Source organism: Oncorhynchus masou, chromosome 11, assembly GCF_036934945.1.
Source record: "Oncorhynchus masou masou isolate Uvic2021 chromosome 11, UVic_Omas_1.1, whole genome shotgun sequence".
NCBI classification, from domain to species: Eukaryota; Metazoa; Chordata; class Actinopteri; order Salmoniformes; family Salmonidae; genus Oncorhynchus; species Oncorhynchus masou.
The window spans coordinates 8803672-8829966 of record NC_088222.1 but is presented as its reverse complement, the minus strand read 5'-3'; the positions used below and the strand labels follow the sequence as shown (position 1 = coordinate 8829966).

The 26295-nt window shown below is 44.7% G+C and overlaps 2 protein-coding genes across 2 annotated transcripts in view; one reads left to right on the top strand and one right to left on the bottom strand.

Annotated features, from left to right (window-relative positions):
• LOC135548076 (AF4/FMR2 family member 1-like) overlaps positions 1 to 19233 on the top strand; it is a 58189-nt gene extending 38956 nt beyond the window's left edge. The window contains 11 exon segments of the mRNA XM_064977315.1: positions 228 to 1199; positions 3879 to 3973; positions 5482 to 5695; positions 5890 to 5981; positions 6088 to 6151; positions 6268 to 6404; positions 6901 to 6972; positions 7133 to 7226; positions 9192 to 9238; positions 14616 to 14845; positions 15131 to 19233. Coding sequence (XP_064833387.1) covers positions 228 to 1199; positions 3879 to 3973; positions 5482 to 5695; positions 5890 to 5981; positions 6088 to 6151; positions 6268 to 6404; positions 6901 to 6972; positions 7133 to 7226; positions 9192 to 9238; positions 14616 to 14845; positions 15131 to 15255 — 2142 coding nt within the window. The 3' untranslated portion in view covers positions 15256 to 19233.
• Positions 19234 to 25434: 6201 nt separating this feature from the next.
• LOC135548075 (macrophage mannose receptor 1) overlaps positions 25435 to 26295 on the bottom strand; it is a 35308-nt gene continuing 34447 nt past the window's right edge. The window contains exon 49 of the mRNA XM_064977314.1: positions 25435 to 25613. Coding sequence (XP_064833386.1) covers positions 25569 to 25613 — 45 coding nt within the window. The 3' untranslated portion in view covers positions 25435 to 25568. The remainder of the gene's footprint in view (positions 25614 to 26295) is intronic.

Genomic DNA, 26295 nt, shown 5'->3' with positions numbered 1-26295 from the left:
GGACAATCTCAGAACTAGATTTAGGCTTCTTTTTTTATTTTATTTTTATATATATATATATATATTTTTTTTGTGGTAATGACTGGAGTAGCGTGGTTTCCATGGTTTCCAGGTGTTTGATGCCATTCGTTCTGTTCCAGCCATTCTTATGAGCCGTCCTCCCCTCAGCAGCCACCCACTAATATATATTTGTGTTTCTTTTCATTGATCATATATTGTCTGTCCAGACGGAGGGCCCCGTGGTGACTAACTGGCAGTTGAACAACTGGATCAGAGTGAGCCAGCAGAACCCCAGCACAGAGAGCCAGAGTGACGCTCTACTGAGCCCTCTACCCAAACAGCAGCAGAGCCATGAGGAGGAGGCCATTCCTCCCAGGGACTACAAATCCCACACACCCCCACGTCGCTCAGAGTTCAGTGACGGCGAAGCCAAACCTCAACGCAGTGAAGAAGCTGCCCACAACCAGCATGTCCAACACAAGTCCCCGGGCGTTTCGCACGTTGGGAACAACAGCAGCAGCAGCAGCCAGAGAAAGACAGTGGGGAACAAACACCCTTCCAGACCAGCCAAGGCTCCCAGACCTGAAGACCCTCAGGCTGGGTTACAGGTGGAGAGTGTGGAGGTGGTCCCCCGTGACAAAGACACCTCGTTCACAGACAAGCCAAAGGTCAAAACGAAAACCGGCCACAGCAATAGCAAGAGCAGCGGAGCCAAAACAAACAGCAGGAAGCCTGCCAAACGTGGCACCTCTGAGAAGAAGACCGAACAACCAGAGTCACAGGGTGGCCCCAAGGTGACTCTGGTGCTGGACTGTAAGCGGGAGAAGTCTCCTAGTCCCAGTCCTGCCCAGGAGGTAGACCAGCCAGCCCCAGCTGTGGTGAAGACCATCAGTGTCAGGACGGAGACCCTCCCGGCCCCTCAGAAGGGCCAAAAGAAGCCCCGGCGCCACTCTCTAGACCCAGCACACAAGGCCAAGCGGGAGTCCTCAGCCAAAGCTTCCAGGGTCTGCCAAGGTCCTCCACGGGCCCTGCTGGTAAAGATAGAATTGAGCCTGCTGTCCAGGGTTCCCTCCCAGGGCTCCAGGCCTTCTTCAGGGGGCCAGGAGCCAGTCATCAGGAAGGGACCCAACACGGCCCCAGAGAGAGGGGACACCAACCCTGCTGCCCCCATCCCTACCAAAGTCTGCAAGAAGAGACCGGTAGGTTGGCTTTTTATGATGAAATGGTATTCGTGGTGTTGCTGATTAGTAGTGGTTGTTGTTTTTGCTTGATGAGCTGGTTTGGGTTCTGCAGTCCTTTGTAGTAGTAGTAACCTTCTCCCACTCCTAGCCAAGTGTATCAACAGTCCTATCGTACTCTAAAACACAAGGGGATGGTGCTTGCTACCATACCAGCAGACACAGTGTCCCGTACTTCCTGTACACCTTCCTGTTACGTAACGATTACGGCAACTGCACCGTCCACAACCGCAGGTCTCTCCAGAGGGTGGTGCGGTCAGCCCAACTCATCACCGGAGGGCACACTGCCTGCCCTCCAGGACACCTACAGCCCCCCCATCAAGGGCCTCCGCTACACCCGAGCCACACCCTGTTCACCCTGCTACTATCTAGAAGGCGGAGACCGTGCAGGTGCATCAAAAGCTGGGACCGAGAGACTGAGAAACAGCTTCTATCTCCAGGCCATCAGACTGTTAAACAGTCACCATTAGCAGGCCTCCGCCCTGAACTTCAGTCACTGTTACTAGCCAGCTATCACCCAGTACTCTACCCTGCACCTTAGTGACTAACGTATGCCAGGAAAACATTCTTCACACCATTACACTACCGCCACCAGCCTGTACTGTTGACACCATGCAGGATGGGCCCATGGACTCATGCTGCATCCATCAAATCATCATGACGCAACAGAGAACCAGGATTCGTTCGGACCAGGCAATGTTTTTCCACTCCTCAATTGTCCAGTGTTGGTGATCTCATGCCCACGGAAGCTGCTTCTTCTTCTTGTTTTTAGCTGATAGGAGTGGAACCCTGTGTCTGCTGCAAATAGCCAATCCGTGACGAGGAACGATGTGTTGTGCGTTCTGAGATGCCGCTCTGCGAACCACTGTTGTGCTGCTCCATTATTTGCCTGTTTGTGGGTCCGCCTGTTAGCTTGCACGATTCTTGCCATTCTCCTTCGACCTCTCAAGCTCTTTTTTTTCGCCCACGTGACAGCCGCTGACTGGATGTTTTTTTGTCGTACCATCCTCTGTTCTCCCTAGACACTCGTGCGTGAAAAGCCCAGGAGGCCAGCTGTTTCCGAGATACTGTAACAGTCAACGCCAGGCGCGTCAATCATACCACACTCAGTTGTTTAGGTCACTCGTTGTGGCACATTTTATAGCATTTCAATCAAACCGTAGCGGAAAGTCTCGACGTCTGCCTGCTTTATATATAGCAAGTCACATTTACTCACTGTCTGTAGGAGCAAACCATTTTCATAAACGGTGTGGTGTACCTAATAAATATATAACTACTGCTGTACACACCTTTTCTATTCATATGCTGTCCATACTGTCTATACCACACCATTCTATATAACTACTGTCTATACTGTCTATACACACCATCCTAACTACTGTCTATACTGTCTATACACACCATCCTATATAACTACTGTCTGTAAACACCATTCTATATAACTACTGTCTATACACACCATCATAACTACTGTCTATACTGTCTATACACACCATCCTATATAACTACTGTCTGTAAACACCATCCTATATAACTACTGTCTGTAAACACCATCCTATATAACTACTGTCTATAAACACCATCCTATATAACTACTGTATATACACACCATCCTATATAACTACTGTCTATACTGTCTATTCACACCATCCTATATAACTACTGTCTATACACACCATCCTATATAACTACTGTCTATACTGTCTATTCACACCATCCTATATAACTACTGTCTATACACACCATCCTATATAACTACTGTCTATACTGTCTATACACACCATCCTATATAACTACTGTCTATACACACCATCCTATATAACTACTGTCTATACTGTCTATACACACCATCCTATATAACTACTGTCTATACACACCATCCTATATAACTACTGTCTATACACACCATCCTATATAGCTATCATCTATACTATCTATACACACCATCCTATATAACTACTGTCTATACACACCATCCTATATAGCTATTGTCTATACTGTCTATACACACCATCCTATATAGCTACCGTCTATACACACCTTTTCTGTTCATATACTGTACACACACCATCATATATATGTATGTATGTGTGTGTGTGTATATATATATATATATATATATATATATATATATATATATATATATATATATATATATATATATATATATATATATATATTCCAAACTCTGCATAGGCTAATTTTTTTTTTATATATATTTTTTGATTCCTTTCTTTGTAGTTTGGTCATTTGTGTGTATTGTTAGGTATTGCTGCACTGTTGAAGCCAGAAACATTTAGCTGCACCTACGATATGTGTACACAACCGATTTTGATTACATTTAGAGACCAGTCCTATGGCTTAGTTCCAAACATTGATTCAAATTGTTATGTACAGTACCTGGTTTGTTTTCTTTGGCTCTCTGCTCATTTGAGGTGAACAGGGCAGCCTGGCCTCCTTCACAAGGCTCTTATCTAGGCTGTGCGTCATTGCCCATCTGAGGGCTGCCAACCTGTACGGTTGACTAATGTTATAAAGTGGTAGTACTATGATAATGGTGGTTTCGCCATAGAAGCTTGGTTTGCCCTTTCTATTACTGGAAGAAGAGCGAGCCTGTCTCTAATACGTTTTGTTTCTCAGGCTGAGAAGGATGTGAAAACCGTGCCAAGGAAGAAGCCAAAGCTGCAGAAAGATCTTAAACCCTCCACTTCAGGTCCTGGTTCCCGCAAGTCTGAGTGAGTAGCACAACACCTGCTCTCTCTCCTCCTCCTCCTAGCTAGTGAGTAGCACTACACCTCTCTCTCTCCTCCTCCTCCTAGCTAGTGAGTAACACTACACCTGCTTCCTCCTCCTAGCTAGTGAGTAACACTACACCTGCTCTCTCCTCCTAGCTAGTGAGTAACACTACACCTGCTCTCTCCTCCTAGCTAGTGAGTAACACTACACCTGCTCTCTCCTCCTAGCTAGTGAGTAACACTACACCTGCTCTCTCCTCCTAGCTAGTGAGTAACACTACACCTGCTCTCTCCTCCTAGCTAGTGAGTAACACTACACCTGCTCTCTCCTCCTAGCTAGTGAGTAACACTACACCTGCTCTCTCCTCCTAGCTAGTGAGTAACACTACACCTGCTCTCTCCTCCTAGCTAGTGAGTAACACTCACCTGCTCTCTCCTCCTAGCTAGTGAGTAACACTACACCTGCTCTCTCCTCCTAGCTAGCTGAGTAACACTACACCTGCTCTCTCCTCCTAGCTAGTGAGTAACACTACACCTGCTCTCTCCTCCTCAGCTAGTGAGTAACACTACACCTGCTCTCTCCTCCTAGCTAGTGAGTAACACTACACCTGCTCTCTCCTCCTAGCTAGTGAGTAACACTACACCTTCTCTCTCTCCTCCTAGCTAGTGAGTAACACTACACCTGCTCTCTCCTCCTAGCTAGTGAGTAACACTACACCTGCTCTCTCCTCCTCCTCCTAGCTAGTGAGTAACACTACACCTTCTCTCTCTCCTCCTAGCTAGTGAGTAACACTACACCTGCTCTCTCCTCCTAGCTAGTGAGTAACACTACACCTGCTCTCTCCTCCTCATAGCTAGTGAGTAACACTACACCTGCTCTCTCCTCCTAGCTAGTGAGTAACACTACACCTGCTCTCTCCTCCTAGCTAGTGAGTAACACTACACCTTCTCTCTCTCCTCCTAGCTAGTGAGTAACACTACACCTGCTCTCTCCTCCTAGCTAGTGAGTAACACTACACCTGCTCTCTCCTCCTCCTCCTAGCTAGTGAGTAACACTACACCTTCTCTCTCTCCTCCTAGCTAGTGAGTAACACTACACCTGCTCTCTCCTCCTAGATAGTGAGTAACACTACACCTGCTCTCTCCTCCTAGCTAGTGAGTAACACTACACCTGCTCTCTCTCTCTCTCTCCTCCTAGTTAGGGTCTTCATATCTATGCAGCAGATCCATCCACCCATAGCTTCTCTGCCCCAAACTACTTCTGGTATATCATTCTTCTTGTTTACCTTTTTAACATTACAACGATATTGGAGATGCATTAAAGAAAAGGTTTGGTGATTTCCAAGCACCTTAATTACATCTCATTTGGGCATATGCCACCCTAGAGACTGGTCTGGGTGTCAGACTTGGAAAGTCCCCCCCCCCCCCCAATAGAGATCAACAGCATTCCTATTCCCCTCATTCTACTCTCCCCTCTGTAACATGCTGTCTGGTCTGCTTCCTCACAGGACTGAGAGGAAGCGGTCTAAGGGGGCTCCTGTCCCTCTGCTGCAGCCCACCACCACTCAGGATCCTGGGAAAGGGCAGGGGGGCCACAAACGACATGCGGTGGATGCCCCAGAGCCTAGCACAGCATCTGCAGCCCGCCGCAGGGACAGGGAGGCCTCCACACCTGTCAAGCACAAGAAGAGCACTGGAAAACAACGCACAGAGCATGCCAAGGTAGTATATTTGAGTCCATTTTTATGTTATACATTAACGCATGTATGTCAGATGTTTTAATGTCATACAAAGGAAAGAAGCTCAGTGTTTTGTATGTTGCATTAATTGGTTGTATGAAGCTTGTTTGAAATAAATGAGAATCAGATGTTGATATGAAGGCTGTTCTAATACTGTCTCGCCTGTGGTCCTGGCAGAAAGTCCTCAAGAGCAGCGTTGCCTTCTCCGTGCCTTCCCAGCCCACCGGGGCCGCCCTGTCCTCCAGACCCCTGCTCCGGTTCGAAGAGCGGTAAACGTCCCTCCCTGTTTGTCATTGTTGTGTGGGTGGCCATTTCTCCATCTCTCTAAGGGGTTTTGTTGTGTCTGATCAGTTGTTCTGTTCCTGCCGCCCACAGGCAGCAGCCAGTGGAGTATCACATGAAGGAAGCCAAAACACTCAAGCACAAGGCAGATGCCACGGTAACCGTGCCCTCTTTCTCTCTCCTACATTTCTCTTTCACTTTCTCATAAGAGACGAGCTCAGTGGATTCGGTGTCCCAATTTTAAATCAAGGTCCCCGTGTGTTTTTAATCCAGCCGGATAAGGTGGGCAAAGCTTTCAACTACCTAGATGCTGCCATGTCCTTCGTGGAGAGTGGCATCGCTATGGAAACCGATCCCCAGACCCCGAAGTCGGCGTATACGATGTTCGCTGAAACCTTGGATCTGATCAAGTGAGCAACCCCAAAACATATATGTTCTAGATGGGGCTTCTTAGCTGTAGTGAGTAGTCTATGTGGGGCTTCTTAGCTGTAGTGAGTAGTCTATGTTGGGCTTCTTAGCTGTAGTGAGTAGTCTATGTTGGGCTTCTTAGCTGTAGTGAGTAGTCTATGTTGGGCTTCTTAGCTGTAGTGAGTAGTCTATGTGGGGCTTCTTAGCTGTAGTGAGTAGTCTATGTGGGGCTTCTTAGCTGTAGTGAGTAGTCTATGTTGGGCTTCTTAGCTGTAGTGAGTAGTCTATGCACTGAGACCATCCACAGAATGATAGAAACAATTTAATTCCATTTTTCTATGATCTAAGTACTCCCTCTGCTGTCCCCTGCTGACGCAACACAATTTGGATGTGTGATCTAGGACAGGATGTGAAACTCTCCTCTGCTTTACCGTGTTTGCTGTGCTTTGACTAGTTGTGTGTTGTTGTTTTACATATCACGTCTGACGGTCTTCACAGGTTCATACTGAAACTAAAGGGCTCTGTGAACCCCTCGGCTCCTGCTACAGACAAGGACTTTACAGTTTTATGGTAAATAGATAACCACAACTATCTATTTCTGTTAAATGTAACCAAAATGTAAAGTAGTGGTACATTTGGATCCAATTTTTACCTCAGAAGTCATTTAAATGAAATGTTCCTTGGAGAGGATTATGAGAATGTAACCTTTTTGTTATTTTCTGTCTGGCAGCATGAGGGGCCTGTCCCTTCTACAGATGGCCATGTTTCGCTACAAACGAGAAGCAGCACTTAAGTATTCAAGGACCCTGACAGATCATTTCAAGGTAGGCTTCTATTACGCGTTTGTCGTTTTGGTTCTGAGGACTCAACCGGGGGGAGGTCTGAGGACTCAACCGGGGGGAGGTCTGAGGACTCAACCGGGGGGAGGTCTGAGGACTCAACCAGGGGGAGGTCTGAGGACTCAACCGGGGGGAGGTCTGAGGACTCAACCGAGCCAGAAATTTCACGGAATGTATAGATTTGAAGCTTCCGGTTTGCATTTCCACTCACCAACTATTGTGACGAGAGGAAGTGAATGAAGATGGAGCGTTGATGGATTTTGGCCATCATTCTGCTAATTTTGTCATCGATTTCTTTTTTTTTTTTCTTTTAACATTTTCATCTCCATACAGTTTTCTGTTTCCAAATCTATAATCTGTTTTATGAAGAGTGGACTACAGCTTTTGTTTTATTTACTGTTTGCCCAAGTTTCCAAAAGTGTAATTGTTTAGGAGTGGAAAATGGAATATATTGCACACACGCACTTCAGAGTAGGCGTTCCCTCATGGGAATATGCAAATACAAGCTAGAACGTGACAATAGGATCTCGTTAGCTCGTGCTTGGCACTGCCCACCTCTCTGCTTTTGTTCTGCCCCATGATTCATTTGCTCCCATTGGAAAGGACAGGCTGTGGTTCATCTTGGCTTAGTTAAATAAAGTTTCAATTAAATAAAAATCTGCCGAAGTGCATTTTTTTTTTTTGTCCAGGTCTAGATCAATGACTATATGAACGGACAAAGCCACCGATTTATTGAAGCCAAATTAATTTGAAGAAGATTGCAATTTTCCCATTCACTCATGGGGGGGGATCCTGTTTTCTGCAAACAATGACTGCAGTACCGTTGGTCGGTCTTAAGCTTCCATGGTTTCAATGAGAGGGGGCAGTCATTCTCCCCTGATTTAAATCTATACTGAACAAAAATATAAACGTAAGGTGCCACCGCTTGGAAGTCGCCACCGCTTGGAAGTAGGGATGATGTAGCACCCCCTGAAAAAATCTGAAGACATTTCTTTCACAAGTAGTGCACTGGGCCTTTTTTAATAGTGTTGTATTAGCTGACCGATATAGCTGTCTGCAGCGCAGGTAAACATGTCTCCCCCAGGTGTGGCATATCAAGAAGCTGATTAAACAGCATGAACACCTACACAGGTGCACCTTGTGCTGGGGACAATAAAAAGCCACTCTAAAATGCGCGGTTTTGTCACACAATGCAATGCTACAGATGTCTCAAGTTTTTAGGGAGCGTGCAATTGGCATGCTGTCTGTAGGAATGTCCACCAGAGCTGTTGCAAGATAATTGAATGTGAATCTTTCTACCATAAGCTGTCTCCAACGTCATTTTAGAGAATTTGGCAGTACGTCCAACCGGCCTCACAACCTCAGACCATGTGTAACCATGTCTGAGAAAAGTTATCCGAACAGCTGATGAAACTGAGGAGTATTTATGTCTGTAATGAAGCCCTTTTGTGGGGAATAACTCATGTCTGATTGTCTGAGCCTGGCTCCTCGGTGGGTGGGTGCCCTCCCAGGCCCACCCATGGCTGTGCCCCTGTCCAGTCATGTGAAATCCATAGATTAGTGCCTAATGAATTTATTTCTATTGACTGATTTCCTTAAATAAAAATGAAAAACCTTTTTATTTAACTGGGCAAGTCAGTTGAGAACAAATTCTTATTTACAACGACGGCCTACCCCGGGCCAAACCTGGACAACACTGGGCCAATTGTGCGCCGCCCTGTGGGTCTCCCAATCACGACCGGATGTGATACAGCCTGGATTCGAACCAGGGACTGTAGTGATGCCTCTTGCACTGTAGTGACGCCCTTAGTTGCATGTTGCATTTTTTAATAATTTTGTTCAGTATATGTTTCTGGGGAAACTGATCTTTGGAGCAGTCAACCAATGTTTTTATTTATTTAAACGTTGGAAATAAAAAAATAAGACATTGTCTCTCATCCTCCTTTTCAGAGTTCTATAAAGTCTGCAACCCAGGCTCCTTCACCATGTGTCTCAAAGTAAGTCTTTCATCTAATACCTATATAGACTGTTGTAGATCTGTGTTTGTATATATTATGGATTCCCCATTAGTTCCTGCCAAGGCAGCAGCTACTCTTCCTGGGGTTTATTATGGATCCCCATTTAGTTCCTGCCAAGGCAGCAGCTACTCTTCCTGGGGTTTATTATGGATCCCCATTTAGTTCCTGCCAAGGCAGCAGCTACTCTTCCTGGGGTTTATTATGGATCCCCATTTAGTTCCTGCCAAGGCAGCGGCTACTCTTCCTGGGGTTTATTATGGATCCCCATTTAGTTCCTGCCAAGGCAGCAGCTACTCTACCTGGGGTTTATTATGGATCCCCATTTAGTTCCTGCCAAGGCAGCAGCTACTATTCCTGGGGTTTATTATGGATCCCCATTTAGTTCCTGCCAAGGCAGCAGCTACTCTTCCTGGGGTTTATTATGGATCCCCATTTAGTTCCTGCCAAGGCAGCAGCTACTCTTCCTGGGGTTTATTATGGATCCCCATTTAGTTCCTGCCAAGGCAGCAGCTACTCTTCCTGGGGTTTATTATTGATCCCCATTAGTTCCTGCCAAGGCAGCAGCTACTCTTCCTGGGGTTTATTATGGATCCCCATTTAGTTCCTGCCAAGGCAGCAGCTACTCTACCTGGGGTTTATTATGGATCCCCATTTAGTTCCTGCCAAGGCAGCAGCTACTCTTCCTGGGGTTTATTATTGATCCCCATTAGTTCCTGCCAAGGCAGCAGCTACTCTTCCTGGGGTTTATTATGGATCCCCATTTAGTTCCTGCCAAGGCAGCAGCTACTCTACCTGGGGTTTATTATTGATCCCCATTAGTTCCTGCCAAGGCAGCAGCTACTCTACCTGGGGTTTATTATGGATCCCCATTAGTTCCTGCCAAGGCAGCAGCTACTCTTCCTGGGGTTTATTATGGATCCCCATTTAGTTCCTGCCAAGGCAGCAGCTAACTCTACCTGGGGTTTATTATGGATCCCCATTTAGTTCCTGTCAAGGCAGCAGCTACTCTTCCTGGGGTCCATCAAAATAAAGGCAGTTTATACCAAAACGTTACAATACATTCACATATTTCACAACACACCGTGTACCCTCAGGCCCCTACTCCACCACTACCACATATCTACAGTTGTGTGTGTGTATATAGTGCGTATGTATGTGTCTGTGCCTATGTTTGTGTTGCTTCACAGTCCCTGCTGTTCCATAAGGTGTTTTTTATCTTCTTAAAAAAAAAAAATGAATCTACTGCTGGCATCAGTTACCTGATGTGGAATAGAGTTCCATGTGGTCATGACTCTATGTGGTACTGTGGAATAGAGTTCCATGTGGTCATGGCTCTATGTAGTACTGTGGAATAGAGTTCCATGTAGTCATGGCTCTATGTTGTACTGTGGAATAGAGTTCCATGTAGTCATGGCTCTATGTGGTACTGTGGAATAGAGTTCCATGTGGTCATGTGGATGTAGTACTGTGGAATAGAGTTCCATGTGGTCATGTCATGGCTCTATGTAATAGAGTTCCATGTGGTACTGTGGAATAGAGTTCCATGTAGTCATGGCTCTATGTAGTACTGTGGAATAGAGTTCCATGTGGTCATGGCTCTATGTAGTACTGTGGAATAGAGTTCCATGTGGTCATGGCTCTATGTAGTACTGTGGAATAGCTCTATGTAGTACTGTGGAATAGAGTTCCATGTGGTCATGGCTCTATGTAGTACTGTGGAATAGAGTTCCATGTGGTCATGGCTCTATGTAGTACTGTGGAATAGAGTTCCATGTGGTCATGGCTCTATGTAGTACTGTGGAATAGAGTTCCATGTGGTCATGGCTCTATGTAGTACTGTGGAATAGAGTTCCATGTGGTCATGGCTCTATGTAGTACTGTGGAATAGAGTTCCATGTGGTCATGGCTCTATGTAGTACTGTGGAATAGAGTTCCATGTGGTCATGGCTCTATGTAGTACTGTGGAATAGAGTTCCATGTGGTCATGGCTCTATGTAGTACTGTGGAATAGAGTTCCATGTGGTCATGGCTCTATGTAGTACTGTGGAATAGAGTTCCATGTGGTCATGGCTCTATGTAGTACTGTGGAATAGAGTTCCATGTGGTCATGGCTCTATGTAGTACTGTGGAATAGAGTTCCATGTGGTCATGGCTCTATGTAGTACTGTGGAATAGAGTTCCATGTGGTCATGGCTCTATGTAGTACTGTCCATGTGGTCATGGCTCTATGTAGTACTGTGGAATAGAGTTCCATGTGGTCATGGCTCTATGTAGTACTGTGGAATAGAGTTCCATGTGGTCATGGCTCTATGTAGTACTGTGGAATAGAGTTCCATGTGGTCATGGCTCTATGTAGTACTGTGGAATAGAGTTCCATGTGGTCATGGCTCTATGTAGTACTGTGGAATAGAGTTCCATGTGGTCATGGCTCTATGTAGTACTGTGGAATAGAGTTCCATGTGGTCATGGCTCTATGTAGTACTGTGGAATAGAGTTCCATGTGGTCATGGCTCTATGTAGTACTGTGGAATAGAGTTCCATGTGGTCATGGCTCTATGTAGTACTGTGGAATGTGGTCATGGCTCTATGTTCTGTGGAATAGAGTTCATGTGGTCATGGCTCTATGTAGTACTGTGGAATAGAGTTCCATGTGGTCATGGCTCTATGTAGTACTGTGGAATAGAGTTCCATGTGGTCATGGCTCTATGTAGTACTGTGGAATAGAGTTCCATGTGGTCATGGCTCTATGTAGTACTGTGGAATAGAGTTCCATGTGGTCATGGCTCTATGTAGTACTGTGGAATAGAGTTCCATGTGGTCATGGCTCTATGTTACTGTGGAATAGAGTTCCATGTGGTCATGGCTCTATGTAGTACTGTGGAATAGAGTTCCATGTGGTCATGGCTCTATGTAGTACTGTGGAATAGAGTTCCATGTGGTCATGGCTCTATGTAGTACTGTGGAATAGAGTTCCATGTGGTCATGGCTCTATGTAGTACTGTGGAATAGAGTTCCATGTGGTCATGGCTCTATGTAGTACTGTGGAATAGAGTTCCATGTGGTCATGGCTCTATGTAGTACTGTGGAATAGAGTTCCATGTGGTCATGGCTCTATGTAGTACTGTGGAATAGAGTTCCATGTAGTCATGGCTCTATGTAGTACTGTGGAATAGAGTTCCATGTGGTCATGGCTCTATGTAGTACTGTATGCCTCCCATAGTCTGTTCTGGAAACTGTGAAGAAACCTCTTGTGACATGTCTTGTGGAGTATGGATGGATGTCTGAGCTGTGTGCCAGTAGTTTAGACAGACAGCTCGGTGTATTCAACATGTCAATACCTCTCATAAATACAAGTAGTGATGAAGTTAATCTCTCCTCCACTTTGAGCCAGGAGAGGTTGACATGCATATTATTGTTAGCTGTCTGTGTACATCCAAGGGCCAGTCGTGCTGCCCTGTTCCGAGCCAAATGCAATTTTCCTATGTCCTTTTTTGTGGCACCTGACCACACGACTGAACAGTAGTCAAGGTGCGACAAAACTAGGGCCTGTAGGACCTGCCTTGTTGACAGTGTTGTTAAGAAGGTAGAAACTAGGGCCTGTAAGGACCTGCCTTGTTGATAGTGTTGTTAAGAAGGTAGAAACTAGGGCCTGTAGGACCTACCTTGTTGAGTGTTGTTAAGAAGGTAGAAACTAGGGCCTGGAAGGACCTGCCTTGTTGACAGTGTTGTTAAGAAGGTAGAAACTAGGGCCTGTAAGGACCTGCCTTGTTGACAGTGTTGTTAAGAAGGTAGAAACTAGGGCCTGTAAGGACCTGCCTTGTTGACAGTGTTGTTAAGAAGGTAGAAACTAGGGCCTGTAGGACCTGCCTTGTTGACAGTGTTGTTAAGAAGGTAGAAACTAGGGCCTGTAGGACCTGCCTTGTTGACAGTGTTGTTAAGAAGGTAGAAACTAGGGCCTGTAGGACCTGCCTTGTTGACAGTGTTGTTAAGAAGGTAGAAACTAGGGCCTGTAGGACCTGCCTTGTTGACAGTGTTGTTAAGAAGGTAGAAACTAGGGCCTGTAAGGACCTGCCTTGTTGACAGTGTTGTTAAGAAGGTAGAAACTAGGGCCTGTAGGGACCTGCCTTGTTGACAGTGTTGTTAAGAAGGTAGAAACTAGGGCCTGTAGGACCTGCCTTGTTGACAGTGTTGTTAAGAAGGTAGAAACTAGGGCCTGTAGGACCTGTAAGGACCTGCCTTGTTGACAGTGTTGTTAAGAAGGTAGAAACTACCTTGTTGACAGTGTTGTTAAGAAGGTAGAAACTAGGGCCTGTAGGACCTGCCTTGTTGACAGTGTTGTTAAGAAGGTAGAAACTAGGGCCTGTAGGACCTGCCTTGTTGACAGTGTTGTTAAGAAGGTAGAAACTAGGGCCTGTAGGACCTGCCTTGTTGACAGTGTTGTTAACCTGCCTTGTTGACAGAAGGTAGAAACTAGGGCCTGTAGGACCTGCCTTGTTGACAGTGTTGTTAAGAAGGTAGAAACTAGGGCCTGTAGGACCTGCCTTGTTGACAGTGTTGTTAAGAAGGTAGAAACTAGGGCCTGTAAGGACCTGCCTTGTTGACAGTGTTGTTAAGAAGGTAGAAACTAGGGCCTGTAGGACCTACCTTGTTGAGTGTTGTTAAGAAGGTAGAAACTAGGGCCTGTAAGGACCTGCCTTGTTGACAGTGTTGTTAAGAAGGTAGAAACTAGGGCCTGTAAGGACCTGCCTTGTTGACAGTGTTGTTAAGAAGGTAGAAACTAGGGCCTGTAGGACCTGCCTTGTTGACAGTGTTGTTAAGTAGGTAGAAACTAGGGCCTGTAGGACCTACCTTGTTGACAGTGTTGTTAAGAAGGTAGAAACTACCTGTAGGACCTGCCTTGTTGACAGTGTTGTTAAGAAGGTAGAAACCTGCCTTTGTTGACAGTGTTGTTAAGAAGGTAGAAACTAGGGCCTGTAGGACCTGCCTTGTTGATAGTGTTGTTAAGAAGGTAGAAACTGTGTAGGACCTGCCTTGTTGACAGTGTTGTTAAGAAGGTAGAAACTAGGGCCTGTAGGACCTGCCTTGTTGACAGTGTTGTTAAGAAGGTAGAAACTAGGGCCTGTAGGACCTGCCTTGTTGACAGTGTTGTTAAGAAGGTAGAAACTAGGGCCTGTAGGACCTACCTTGTTGAGTGTTGTTAAGAAGGTAGAAACTAGGGCCTGTAGGACCTGCCTTGTTGACAGTGTTGTTAAGAAGGTAGAAACTAGGGCCTGTAGGACCTGCCTTGTTGAGTTTTAGGGTTTAGTGAATGATTTATCCCTTAGTCTCATCCCCTGGCTTGCTCTCTCTTCCCCAGAAGCACAGGTACCCCATCCCCCATGTCTCCCATGCCATCTCCTGCCAGCACAGCCAGTTCTGGGCCGGGCTCCAACCACAGCAGCGGGGCGGGGGCAGGCACCGTCAGCACCGTGGCCATTCCACAGGTCATCCAGCAGGTGGCGTCTTCCTACGTCAACATCACGGCACTCTTCCTGAGTGCTCACGACATCTGGGAGCAGGCTGACGAGCTGGCCCACAAAGGCAGTGGTGAGGCGGAGCAAGGGGATGGGTTAAAGTCACAGGGATATTATTACACAGGAATATGGATTCTTTATAGCTGTAGTTCTGCGTGTGACCACTAGAGGTCATGATCACCGTGGGGGAAAAGATACTGGTGATGAGGTTTTAGGCTGGGTTTCTGTACAGCGCTTTGACATCGGCTGATTGTGAAAAGGGCTTTACGAATACATTTGATTTTGATTGTAGTAATATTCATGCGAGTGTTTCATTGCTCCTGCTCAAGTCTATTTCCTTATCTCTCCGTGTCTCTAGGTTTGCTGTCTGAGTTGGACTTGGCTCTGGGCCCGTTGAGCCTGACGTCCACCATGAGCTCTTTGGTGCGTCACACACGGCAGGGACTGCAGTGGCTCCGACTGGACACCCGTGAGGCACAGTGACCGCTTCTCAGCCCTGCCCTGTCGACAATGCCGAGCCCAGCCCTGGCTTTCCCTGTCCACGACATCCTTCTTGGTTTTATTTATTGACGGGCCATCAGATGAATGCAGGATCCCAAGTCCCTCTGCAAGTTGTTCACATGGATACCAAGTCACCTTTTTTTCTCTCAACTACATATATCTATATAAATATATCTATCTCACACACACACAGATTACATGCGTTTTTGGGTCCCTGTCCTCTGTTGGTCACATTGAAGGGTCCATCAACAAACAACTATCACATCCTCTGGAGCTCAGGGAGGGCTGATGGAGGCGGAGCTGAGTAGGACTTCCTCCCATTCTCAACAACGAGCCACACAGCCAGCTGACTTGCCCTGCCACCCCTCTGGGGGTCAGTAGGGGTGTCTCCCCGTGGCCTGCCCCACCCCTCTGGGGGTCAGTAGGGGTGTCTCCCTGTGGCCTGCCCCGCCCCTCTGGGGGTCAGTAGGGGTGTCTCCCCGTGGCCTGCCCCACCCCTCTGGGGGTCAGTAGGGGTGTCTTCCCAAGGCCTGCCCCACCCCTCTGGGGGTCAGGAGGGCTGTCTCCCCGTGGCCTGCCCCACCCCTCTGGGGGTCAGGAGGGCTGTCTCCCCGTGGCCTGCCCCGCCCCTCTGGGGGTCAGTAAGACTGTCTCCCCGTGGCCTGCCCCGCCCCTCTGGGGGTCAGTAAGACTGTCTCCCGGTGGCCTGCCCCGCCCCTCTGGGGGTCAGTAAGACTGTCTCCCGGTGGCCTGCCCCGCCCCTCTGGGGGTCAGTAAGACTGTCTCCCCGTGGCCTGCCCCGCCCCTCTGGGGGTCAGTAAGACTGTCTCCCAGTGGCCTGCCCCGCCCCTCTGGGGGTCAGTAAGACTGTCTCCCAGTGGCCTGCTCAACCCCTCTGGGTCCTGTCTGTCTTGGAGGTCAGTGAGGCCATGTCCCTGCGGGATGGTTGTCTGAAGATACCTGCTTTTTCTTTGGTTGTGGTTCAGAGAGGCCTCTCACCTTTCTCCTGTGGTAATGCGAAGCAGTAATGACAAAAGCTTATTTACTAGCCTCATTATCATTTATTATTATATCACTTTAAATATATTGTTTCAATTACGTTTGTTTTTTTTTGTTTTTTTTTGATTAAAAGCGTTGATATGGCCAATTGTTTTACTTCACAACCAACTAAAAAGTCCTATAGAAGTGAAGGGATCTATCCATCCAAGACACGTCTATAATAATACTGTTCGAATTCGGCAGGATATAGTTAGTATGTCTCTGCTGTACCATAAAGTATTATAAAGTGACTTGATGCATTGTCCTGAAATATGGGACGGCAGTATTCTTGAATGGAGACAAAGATAGTCCTTGATGCTTTTTTTGTGAAGATATATTATTCTTTCCCCCCCACCCCCATTTTTCTCTTCAAAGGAGATGGATTCTACGTGCCAGGGCGGGTCCACTATGTTCAATCAGTCATAACAGAAATATGATTTGAGTTGGATTTTGTACTTGCTTTCCCTTTTTGGTCAACAACTGCTCATCTAAGACATTTTAGATAAGAAAACCAAATGGTCTGATTTGACCTGTAGCCCTGGTCCTTTACTCTTCAGACAGGAAGCAGGAAGTAACTACCTCATCTTCACTGCACATGGGAAGCAGAGCAACGCTGTCTGATGGAGGCAGAGGGAGAGAGAGGGAGGGACCTGTGGCCTAATGTGATGGTTGAGAGCGTTTTCTCTAGTTCTGTAATCTATCCAGCATACATGCTTTTAACACTCAGGCTGAAGCTGCGCATCAAACCAGTTTTTATACAGACGTGGCATCGTTCAGTAGAAATAAAAGTGCCTTAGATGGGTTTTTTTAAGGACACTTGCCGTCTGTCTCCCCAAATGGAATACTTATTGAATATAGCATCATCTTGTATTGATCATTGACAAAAGCAAGTCCCATTTAACTGAAGTTAAAAGTGGATTTAGTAATGTGGTCAGAGTTTTGAAAAGCAGGATACTCTTCCCTTTACGGACAGCCGTGACCGTTGGAAATGATTCACTGTATAGGACTGGCTACCTGTGAGGAAGCGTTGACCGGCTGTTTAGTTTACATCATTTGCGTAGCTCTGGTGTCACATCTTGTGCGTACATACAATAACGGCCCAGGTCATTCGAAAATAACACTTATCAACACATCTAAATGATTGCCGGGTTTTTTTGTTGTTTTTTTTTCGTATGGAAGTCGAAAATACAGTTTCATGTACCACACAGGTCAGCAGAAGTGACTGGGCAAATGATTGGCTAAATCTTACAACTGGTCTTTGACCCTATTGCCCATTTTATCTCTTCAGTACCTATTACCACCATTTTTAGACCACCCAACTCCCTCGATGATGACATGATGTGCGTCCCAAATTGCACCCTAATTCCCTATATAGTGCACTATTTTTTTTTTTTTAGATTATTTTTTTTGGACCAAGTAGTCTACTATATAGGGAACAGGGTCCAATTTGGACAAAGACTGTCTTTAGAGGAGTATTTTTATCGTGGACGTTTATCTTCATTGTGTGTGTTCAGCACCGTCTCTTCATTGAGATCAAAGATTACCAGACCTAGACAATGCCTTTCTGTAGAATGAATTGACATCATTTCCCTTTAAAAGCGCCCTGTTCAATTTCTGTAGAATGAATGACTTTGGTATTTGTTTTTCTGATTTCAAAAAAAGGTGGGGGGTTTGATGATATTACAATTACACACTTGTATTTGATTAAATCAGTGGATTATTTCATGTTTAACGGATGTTATTGATGGCGAAATACTAGCGATCCTTATTATTTTGTATCAGTCAATCAATATTCTGATATTTAAGCCTATACAACCCTGCCTCTCTCTCATTTCAGCATTAACACAACAATGCTTACAGCAAGATAAAAACCAACGTGTGTCATTTGCACTTGTTTCCGTGTATTTTCCGGTTTCCTTCAGGGTTTCTCCTCCAGGGTTGGAGTCCTCTTGCTTGTTGCAAGGCTTTGGTTAAGAGCAATAAAACAGGGCGGCGAATGCAAAACGATACATAGAACATTAATAAAATACTGTTTTTGATGAAAGATTGGAGATTGGTTTACATCACCATGCTTTGCTTAAAATTGACTAAATCTGTGCCGTTTAGTTAAATGAATTGTTTTATTGTTACTATACTGTAAAAAAAAAAAAAAGAAATTGGAGCTCACTGGAAAAGCTATTTCTATTGGCGTACAAATATATAAGGGCTGCACATGAAACCACAAAAGAAAAATGAGTTTGTATTTATTTTATCACAAATATGAACCGTATGAATAGAGTATACTGGTACCATGGCTTTTTTTTAAATATATATATATATATATATTTTAAAAATCCCCCTCCAAAGTAGGCTGCTTTGTAAGTAATCAATCATACTTTGAGTTACCCAACTTGGATGTCAAACTGCACATGAAATGAAATGTTGTCCTGTTTTGAGATGACATTCTACATTTTGTACTGACTAAAACGTTGCTCTGGTTTCTATGTCATGTTACATGTCCTTTTCATATTTTTGAAGCTTTATTGTCATGCTTCATTTCAATCTTTTTTTTTTCTTCTTTTTTTTGCGCTTCAGTTATAGGTATTCTGTGTGCAGAATTATAATTATTGTCCATAAATATATGATATCACGCTAAAAGGAACAACATCACTTTGGTCATTTACTGGGAAAATGTGCAGAAATCTTTTGTAATTAAACTTTTTTGCCTTGTGGAAATATGTAAATAGTTTGAGCTGCAATGTACAGAGATGTATAAAGACCGATTGACAATGAATTTTGGTTTTCTTTTGACTCAAGTTTTCCCAAAGATGCTGTTTTGCAGACATTTTGTAGCTTGGCTGCTGAAGATGAATTGTGGCTCAACAGTATATTCAGACCTCTGCACTGTAAAATGTTTGAGGCAATAAACTTTGGGGGACAATGTGCTGGCTATGTGAATTATTCTGCTATAACTACATCGAACTATGGGCATTCTGATATATTTCATAATTATGACGTCTGCTATAAAACATGATTTCAATGTACGAACATGTAACCCCCCCCTAGATACGTTCAAAAAACGGAATTAATTAACTGTGTTGCTGATGACTCAGCCATGCCTCCTTGCTGTCCAACATTTCCTCATCTCCCACCCCTTCTAATGTGTCTGTCCCCGATGCTTCTATTTTCTCCCTGCCCCTCTACAAAGTTTCTCCCTGCAGGCAGTCACTGAGTCAGAGGTGCTGAATGAGCTCCTGAAACTTGACCCCCCAAAAAAACATCTGGGTCAGGTGATTTAGACCTTTCAAGGTTGCTGCCCCTATCATCGCCAAGCCTATCGCTGACCTTTTTTTAACCTTCTCTCCTTTTCTGGGGAGGTTCCCATTGCTTGGAAGAGAGCCACGGTTCGTCCTTTATTTAAAGGGGAAGATCAAGCTGATCCTAACTGTTACAGGCCTATTTCTATGTTGCCCTGTTTGTGTTGGAAAAACTTGTCAATAATCAACTGATCAGCTTTCTTGATGTCTATAGTATTCTCTCAGGTATGCAATCTGGTTTCTGCTCAGGTTATGGATGTGTCACTGCAACCTTATAGGTCCTCAATGATTTTTGTCACTATTACCCTTGATTCTAAGCAATGTTGTGCTACTGTTTTTATTGACTTGGCCAAAGCGTTTGATACGGTAGACCAGTGGTTCCCAAACTTTTCATAGTCCCGTACTTCTTAACATTCAACCTCCAGCTGTGTACCCCCTCTAGCACTAGGGTCAGCACACTCTCAGATGTTTTTTTTTGTCATCATTGTAAGCCTGCCACACACACACACTGCGATACATTTATTAGACATGAGTGACATTGCATCGTCTGTGGATCGATTGCATCGTTTGTGGAAAGCAAATTGAAGTGGTTCTCTAGGGTGTCAGGTAAGGTAGGTGTCAGGTCCCTGACCAAGGCCCTTCACCCCTGATTGCTGTTTGGTCGGACGCAAGGAAGAGTCTTGGTGTTTCCCCCTTTTTTAAATTTTCGCCTAAAATGACATACCCAAATCTAACTGCCTGAAGCAAAGATATGCATATTATTGATACCATTTGAAAGGAAACACTTTGAAGTTTGAGGAAAAATATAACACATTAGATCTGGTATTTTGGCATTTTTTTGTATTTTTGTTGTACCATCTTTGAAATGCACGAGAAAGACCATAATATATTATGCCAGCCCAGGCACAATTTAGATTTTGGCCACTAGATGGCAGCAGTGTATGTGCAACATTTTAGACTGCAAGTCAGTTAAAAACAAATTCTTATTTTCAATGACGACCTAGGAACAGTGGGTTAACTGCCTGTTCAGGGGCAGAACGACAGATTTTGTACCTTGTCAGCTCGGGGATTTGAACTTGCAAACTTTCGGTTGCTAGTCCAATGCTCTAACCACTAGGCTACCCTCGCATTTCTGTTCAAAATGTTGTATCAAGACTGCCCAAATGTGCCTAATTAGTTTAATACATGTTCAAGTATTATTTCACTGTAATAGCTACAGTAAATTGGACAGTGTAGTTAGATTAACAAGAATTGAAGTGTTCTGCCAATATCAGATATGTCTATGTCCTGGGAATTCTTCTTGTTACTTACAACCTCATGCTAATCACATTAGCCTACATGAGCTCAACCGTCCAGTGGGGGACCCAGCGATCCTGTAGAGGTTGATGGAGGCCACTGTGTTCTTGAGGACCTTCAATGCTGCAGAAATGTTTTGGAACCCATCCCTAGATCAGTGCCTCGACGCAATCCTGTCTCAGAGCTATATGTTGTGTCTCAGAGCTATATGGACAATTCCTTCGACCTCATGGCTTGGTTTTTGCTCTGCCTTGCATTGTCAAATGGTGGGTGTAGTCCAAGTTGTAGAAACAGGGATGATCAATGGAAACAGGATGTACCTGAGCTCAATTTTGAGTCTCATAACATAGGGTCAGAATACTTATGTAAACGATGTTTTTCTGTTTTATTTGTACATTTGCAAAAAAATCTAAACCACTGTTTTTGCTTTGTCATTATGGGGTATTGTGTGTGGATTGATGAGGGCATTTTTTAAATTTAATCCATTTTAGAATACAGCTGTAATTTAACAAAATGTGAAAAAAGTCTAGGGGTCTGAATACTCTCCGAATGTACTGTAATATCTCTAACGAGGAGAGGAGCGGTGGGCTACTGAACTTGAAGCAGCGAATGCTGAGAGCGTGTGAATAATGTCAGAGAGAGGAGTGTTTAATACAACAGGTAAACTAATGCATACAAAGCAGGAAGACGATCGGCTTCTAAATCGTTTGCAGGAGAAAAAAAAAACATTTTCGTCCGAAAGTTCTTTCTGGAATGCTGCCCTCTAATTTGGAACTCTATTGGTTATTGGTCTATTCATTTATACCGTCTAGTGATGTCACCTGGCAAGTCAAAACTCCACCCATACAAAACCTGCTAATTAGAAGGTCCTGGGTAACATTATATACCCTATGAAAGTCTTCTTCCTGGTTCAAGTCCCGTACTGTTTTTGAATGGGCTTCAAACTTATATCATCAAATTCATGAAAATTGGGTAATTGAAGACACATTAAATTATATTATTTTCATGGATTCGTTTACCTTGACCTTTTACAAAAAACGAAATCGAAAACCTTGATGAAAAGTATCAGGTAGAAGTAAATTAATCCCAGAATCCACAAATACACTACATGGGGCATTGTCATGCTGCAACAGGAAAGGGCCTTCCCCAAACTGTTACCACACAGTTGGAAGTACAGAATTGTCTAGAATGTCATTGTATGCTGTAGCATTAAGGTTTCTGTTCACTGGAACTAAGGAGATTAGCCCGAATCATGAAAAACAGCCCCAGACCATTATTTGTCCTTCCGCAAACTTTACGGTTGGCACTATGCATTTGGGCGGGTAGCGTTCTCCTGGATTCGTCCGTCAGACTGCCTGATGGTGAAGTGGGATTCATCAAATCCAGAGAATGTTTCCACTGCTCCAGAGTCCAATTTCGACAAGCTTTACACCACTCCAACCGAAGCTTGGCATTGCGCATGGTTGATCTTAGGCTTGTGTGCGGCTGCTCGGCCATGGAAACCCATTTTATGAAACTCCTGACCAACAGTTCTTGTGCTGACGTTGCTTCCAGAGGCAGTTTGAAACTAGGTAGCGAGTGCTCCAACAGAGCACAGACGGTTTTTACACGCTTCAGCACTCGGCGGTCCCGATCCTTGAGCTTGTGTGGCCTACCACTTCACAGCTGAGCCGTTGTTGCTCCTAGATATTTTCACTTCACAATAACAGCACTTACAGTCGACCTGGGGAAGTTCTAGCGGGGAAGAAATGTGACGAACTGACTTGCTGGATGGATGGCATCCTATAACGGTGCCACGTTGAAAGTCACTGAACGCTTCAGTAAGGCCGTTTTACTGCCGATGTTTGTCTATGGAGATTGCATGGCTGTGTGCTCGATTGTATACACCTTATCAGCAACGGGTTTGGCTAAAATAGTCAAATCCACTCATTTGAAGGGTGTCCACATACATTTCGCCATGTATCCTCTTGAAAAACATTCAAACGATTAATAAAAGCAAAACACAAGCTACAGTGTATGAATTTACAAAACATTTTGTACTTTCTCTATTAAAATTGGCAAGTCACTATACCAGCAGTGAAAAGCTGAATACAACGAGGCAGGTAGCTCTAGTGGTTAGAGTGTTGGACTAGTAACCGAAAGATTGCAAGATCAAATCCCCAAGCTGACAAGGTAAAAAAAAAATATGTTGTTCTGCCCCTGAACAAGGCAGTTAACCCACAGTTACTAGGCTGTCATTGAAAATAAGAATGTGTTCTTAACTGACTTGCCTAGTTAAATAAAGGTAAAAATATACACTGCTCAAAAAAATAAAGGGAACACTTAAACAACACATTGTAACTCCAAGTCAATCACACTTCTGTGAAATCAAACTTTCTACTTAGGAAGTAACACTGATTGACAAATTTCACATGCTGTTTTGCAAATGGAATAGACAACAGGTGGAAATTATAGGCAATTAGCAAGACACCCCCAATAAAGGAGTGGTTCTGCAGGTGGTGACCACAGACCACTTCTCAGTTCCTATGCTTCCTGGCTGATGTTTTGGTCACTTTTGAATGCTGGCGGTGCTTTCACTCTAGTGGTAGCATGAGACGGAGTCCACAACCCGCACAAGTGGCTCAGGTAGTGCAGCACATCCAGGATGGCACATCAATGCGAGCTGTGGCAAGAATGTTTGCTGTGTGTCAGCGTAGTGTCCAGAGCATGGAGGCAATACCAGGAGGCAGGCCAGTACATCAGGAGACATGGAGGAGGCCGTAGGAGGGCAACAACCCAGCAGCAGGACTGCTACCTCCGGCTTTGTGCAAGGAGGAGCAGGAGGAGCACTGCCAGAGCCCTGCAAAATGACCTCCAGCAGGCCACAAATGTGCATGTGTCTGCTCAAACGGTCAGAAACAGACTCCATGAGGGTGGTATGAGGGCCCGACGTCCACAGGTGGGGGTTGTGGCTTACAGCCCAACACCGTGCAGGACGTTTGGCATTTGCCAGAGAACACCCAAGGCAAATTTGCCACTGGCGCCCTGTGCTCTTCACAGATGAAAGCAGGTTCACACTGAGCACGTGACAGACGTGACAGAGTCTGGAGACGCCGTGGAGAACGTTCTGCTGCCTGTAACATCCTCCAGCATGACCGGTTTGGTGGCGGGTCAGTCATGGTATGGGGTGGCATTTCTTTGGGGGACCGCACAGCCCTCCATGTGCTTGCCAGAGGTAGCTTGACTGCCATTAGGTACCGAGATGAGATCCTCAGACCCCTTGTGAGACCATATGCTGGTGTGGTTGTCCCTGGGATCCTCCTAATGCAAGACAATGCTAGACCTCATGTGTCTGGAGTGTGTCAGCAGTTCCTGCAAGAGGAAGGCATTGATGCTATGGACTGGCCTGTCCGTTCCCCAGACCTGAATCCAATTGAGCACATCTGGGACATCATGTCTCACTCCATCCACCAACGCCACGTTGCACCACAGACTACCCAGGAGTTGGCGGATGCTTTAGTCCAGGTCTGGGAGGAGATCCCTCAGGAGACCATCCGCCACCTCATCAGGAGCATGCCCAGGTGTGGTAGGGAGGTCATACAGGCATGTGGAGGCCACACACACTACTGAGCCTCATTTTGACTTGTTTTAAGAACATTACATCAAAGTTGGATCAGACTGTAGTGTGGTTTTCCACTTTAATTTCATTCATTCAGATCTAGGATGTGTTATTTTAGTGTTCCCTTTATTTTTTTTGAGCAGTGTATATATATTGCTTTACCATAACAGAAGAATACTGTGTGCTCTCAGGCCTCTACTCCACCACTACCACATATCTACAGTACTAAATCTGTGTGTGTTTGAGTTTCTTCACAGTTCCATAAGGTGTTTTTTAAATCTACGTTTACTGCTTGCGTCAGTTACCTGATGTGGAATAGAGTTCCATGTAGTCATGGCTCTATGTAGTGCTGTGTGCCTCCCACAGTCTGTTCTGGACTTAGGGACTGTGTAATAGCAGTCTAACACAAGCAAACTGAATTATGAGGTGAAATGATAACAAAATATTTATTAAACAAAAGTAAAAATCAGATGATAGGATGATTTAACAAAAGTAAATCAAGTAAAAATATAACTACAATATTTTCAGGACACAGACACATTTGAAAGGTCTCCGGCACGCAAGACACTTAGAAATAGTATTAAAAAATGTTACTTTTTTTTTTTATTCAAACCTCTTTTAGAAAATAATGCATTATCAATACATTAAATACAACAGTAAATAATAAAATTCCATACATTATTGTAAAATAGCTTGACCATTTGACAGAAGTATTACATCTACGGTGGTAGTTGCAGCCCAGTTTATTTGGTATTCAGAAAAGTGATTTTATGACTAATGTAGTGCGATACATACTACCACAGACAAGCATCCAACCTAAAAAAAAGTATAAACATTTGAAATTTAAATATTACATGTTGCCGACCGATTTATAAGATTTAAAGAGATTATTAGAAAATATATTCTCTCAAAAAATGCATGTCTCAAAACCAGTTCTTAGAGATTGTTGTAATTCATGCTTTATTTAAACAGACCTAAGTTATTGACATGGTGATTTCTTATACAAGACAAACTATGGAAATCATGGTTCATTACAAATATACAAAAACTCATCCAAATCCCATGTTTCATGTTTCTGATTCTCCTCCAAAGTTGGGGTTGTTAAAAGCAGGCTGCAATATAAGAACAAATCGTGTCATTTGAGGGAAGATTCATTCTTAAATTTGAACATTTGGAGAGTGTTCATGAATCCCTGTAAACCTCCTCACATGAACATCGCCCCTTATCTCAATATAGATAAGAGGAACTAGGCAAGGATGTCTATTATAAGGTTATATCCTTCCTGTTTGGCCCTGTCCGGGGGTGTCATCGGATGGGGCCACAGTGTCTCCTGACCCCTCCTGTCTCAGCCTGCAGTATTTATGCTGCAGTAGTTTATGTGTCGGGGGGCTAGGGTCAGTTTGTTATATCTGGAGTACTTCTCCTGTCTTATCCGGTGTCCTGTGTGAATTTAAGAATGCTCTCTCTAATTTTCTCTTTCTCTTTCTTTCTTTCTCTCTCTCTCTCTCTCTCTCGGAGGACCTGAGCCCTAGGACCATACCTCATGACTACCTGGCATGATGACTCCTTGCTGTCCCCAGTCCACCTGACCGTGCTGCTGCTCCAGTTTCAACTGTTCTGCCTGTGATTATTAGTAGTTGACCATGCTGGTCATTTATGAACATTTGAACATCTTGGCCATGTTCTGTTATAATCTCCACCCGGCACAGCCAGAAGAGGTCTGGCCACCCCTCATAGCCTGGTTCCTCTCTAGGTTTCTTCCTAGGTTTTGGCCTTTCTAGGGAGTTTTTCCTA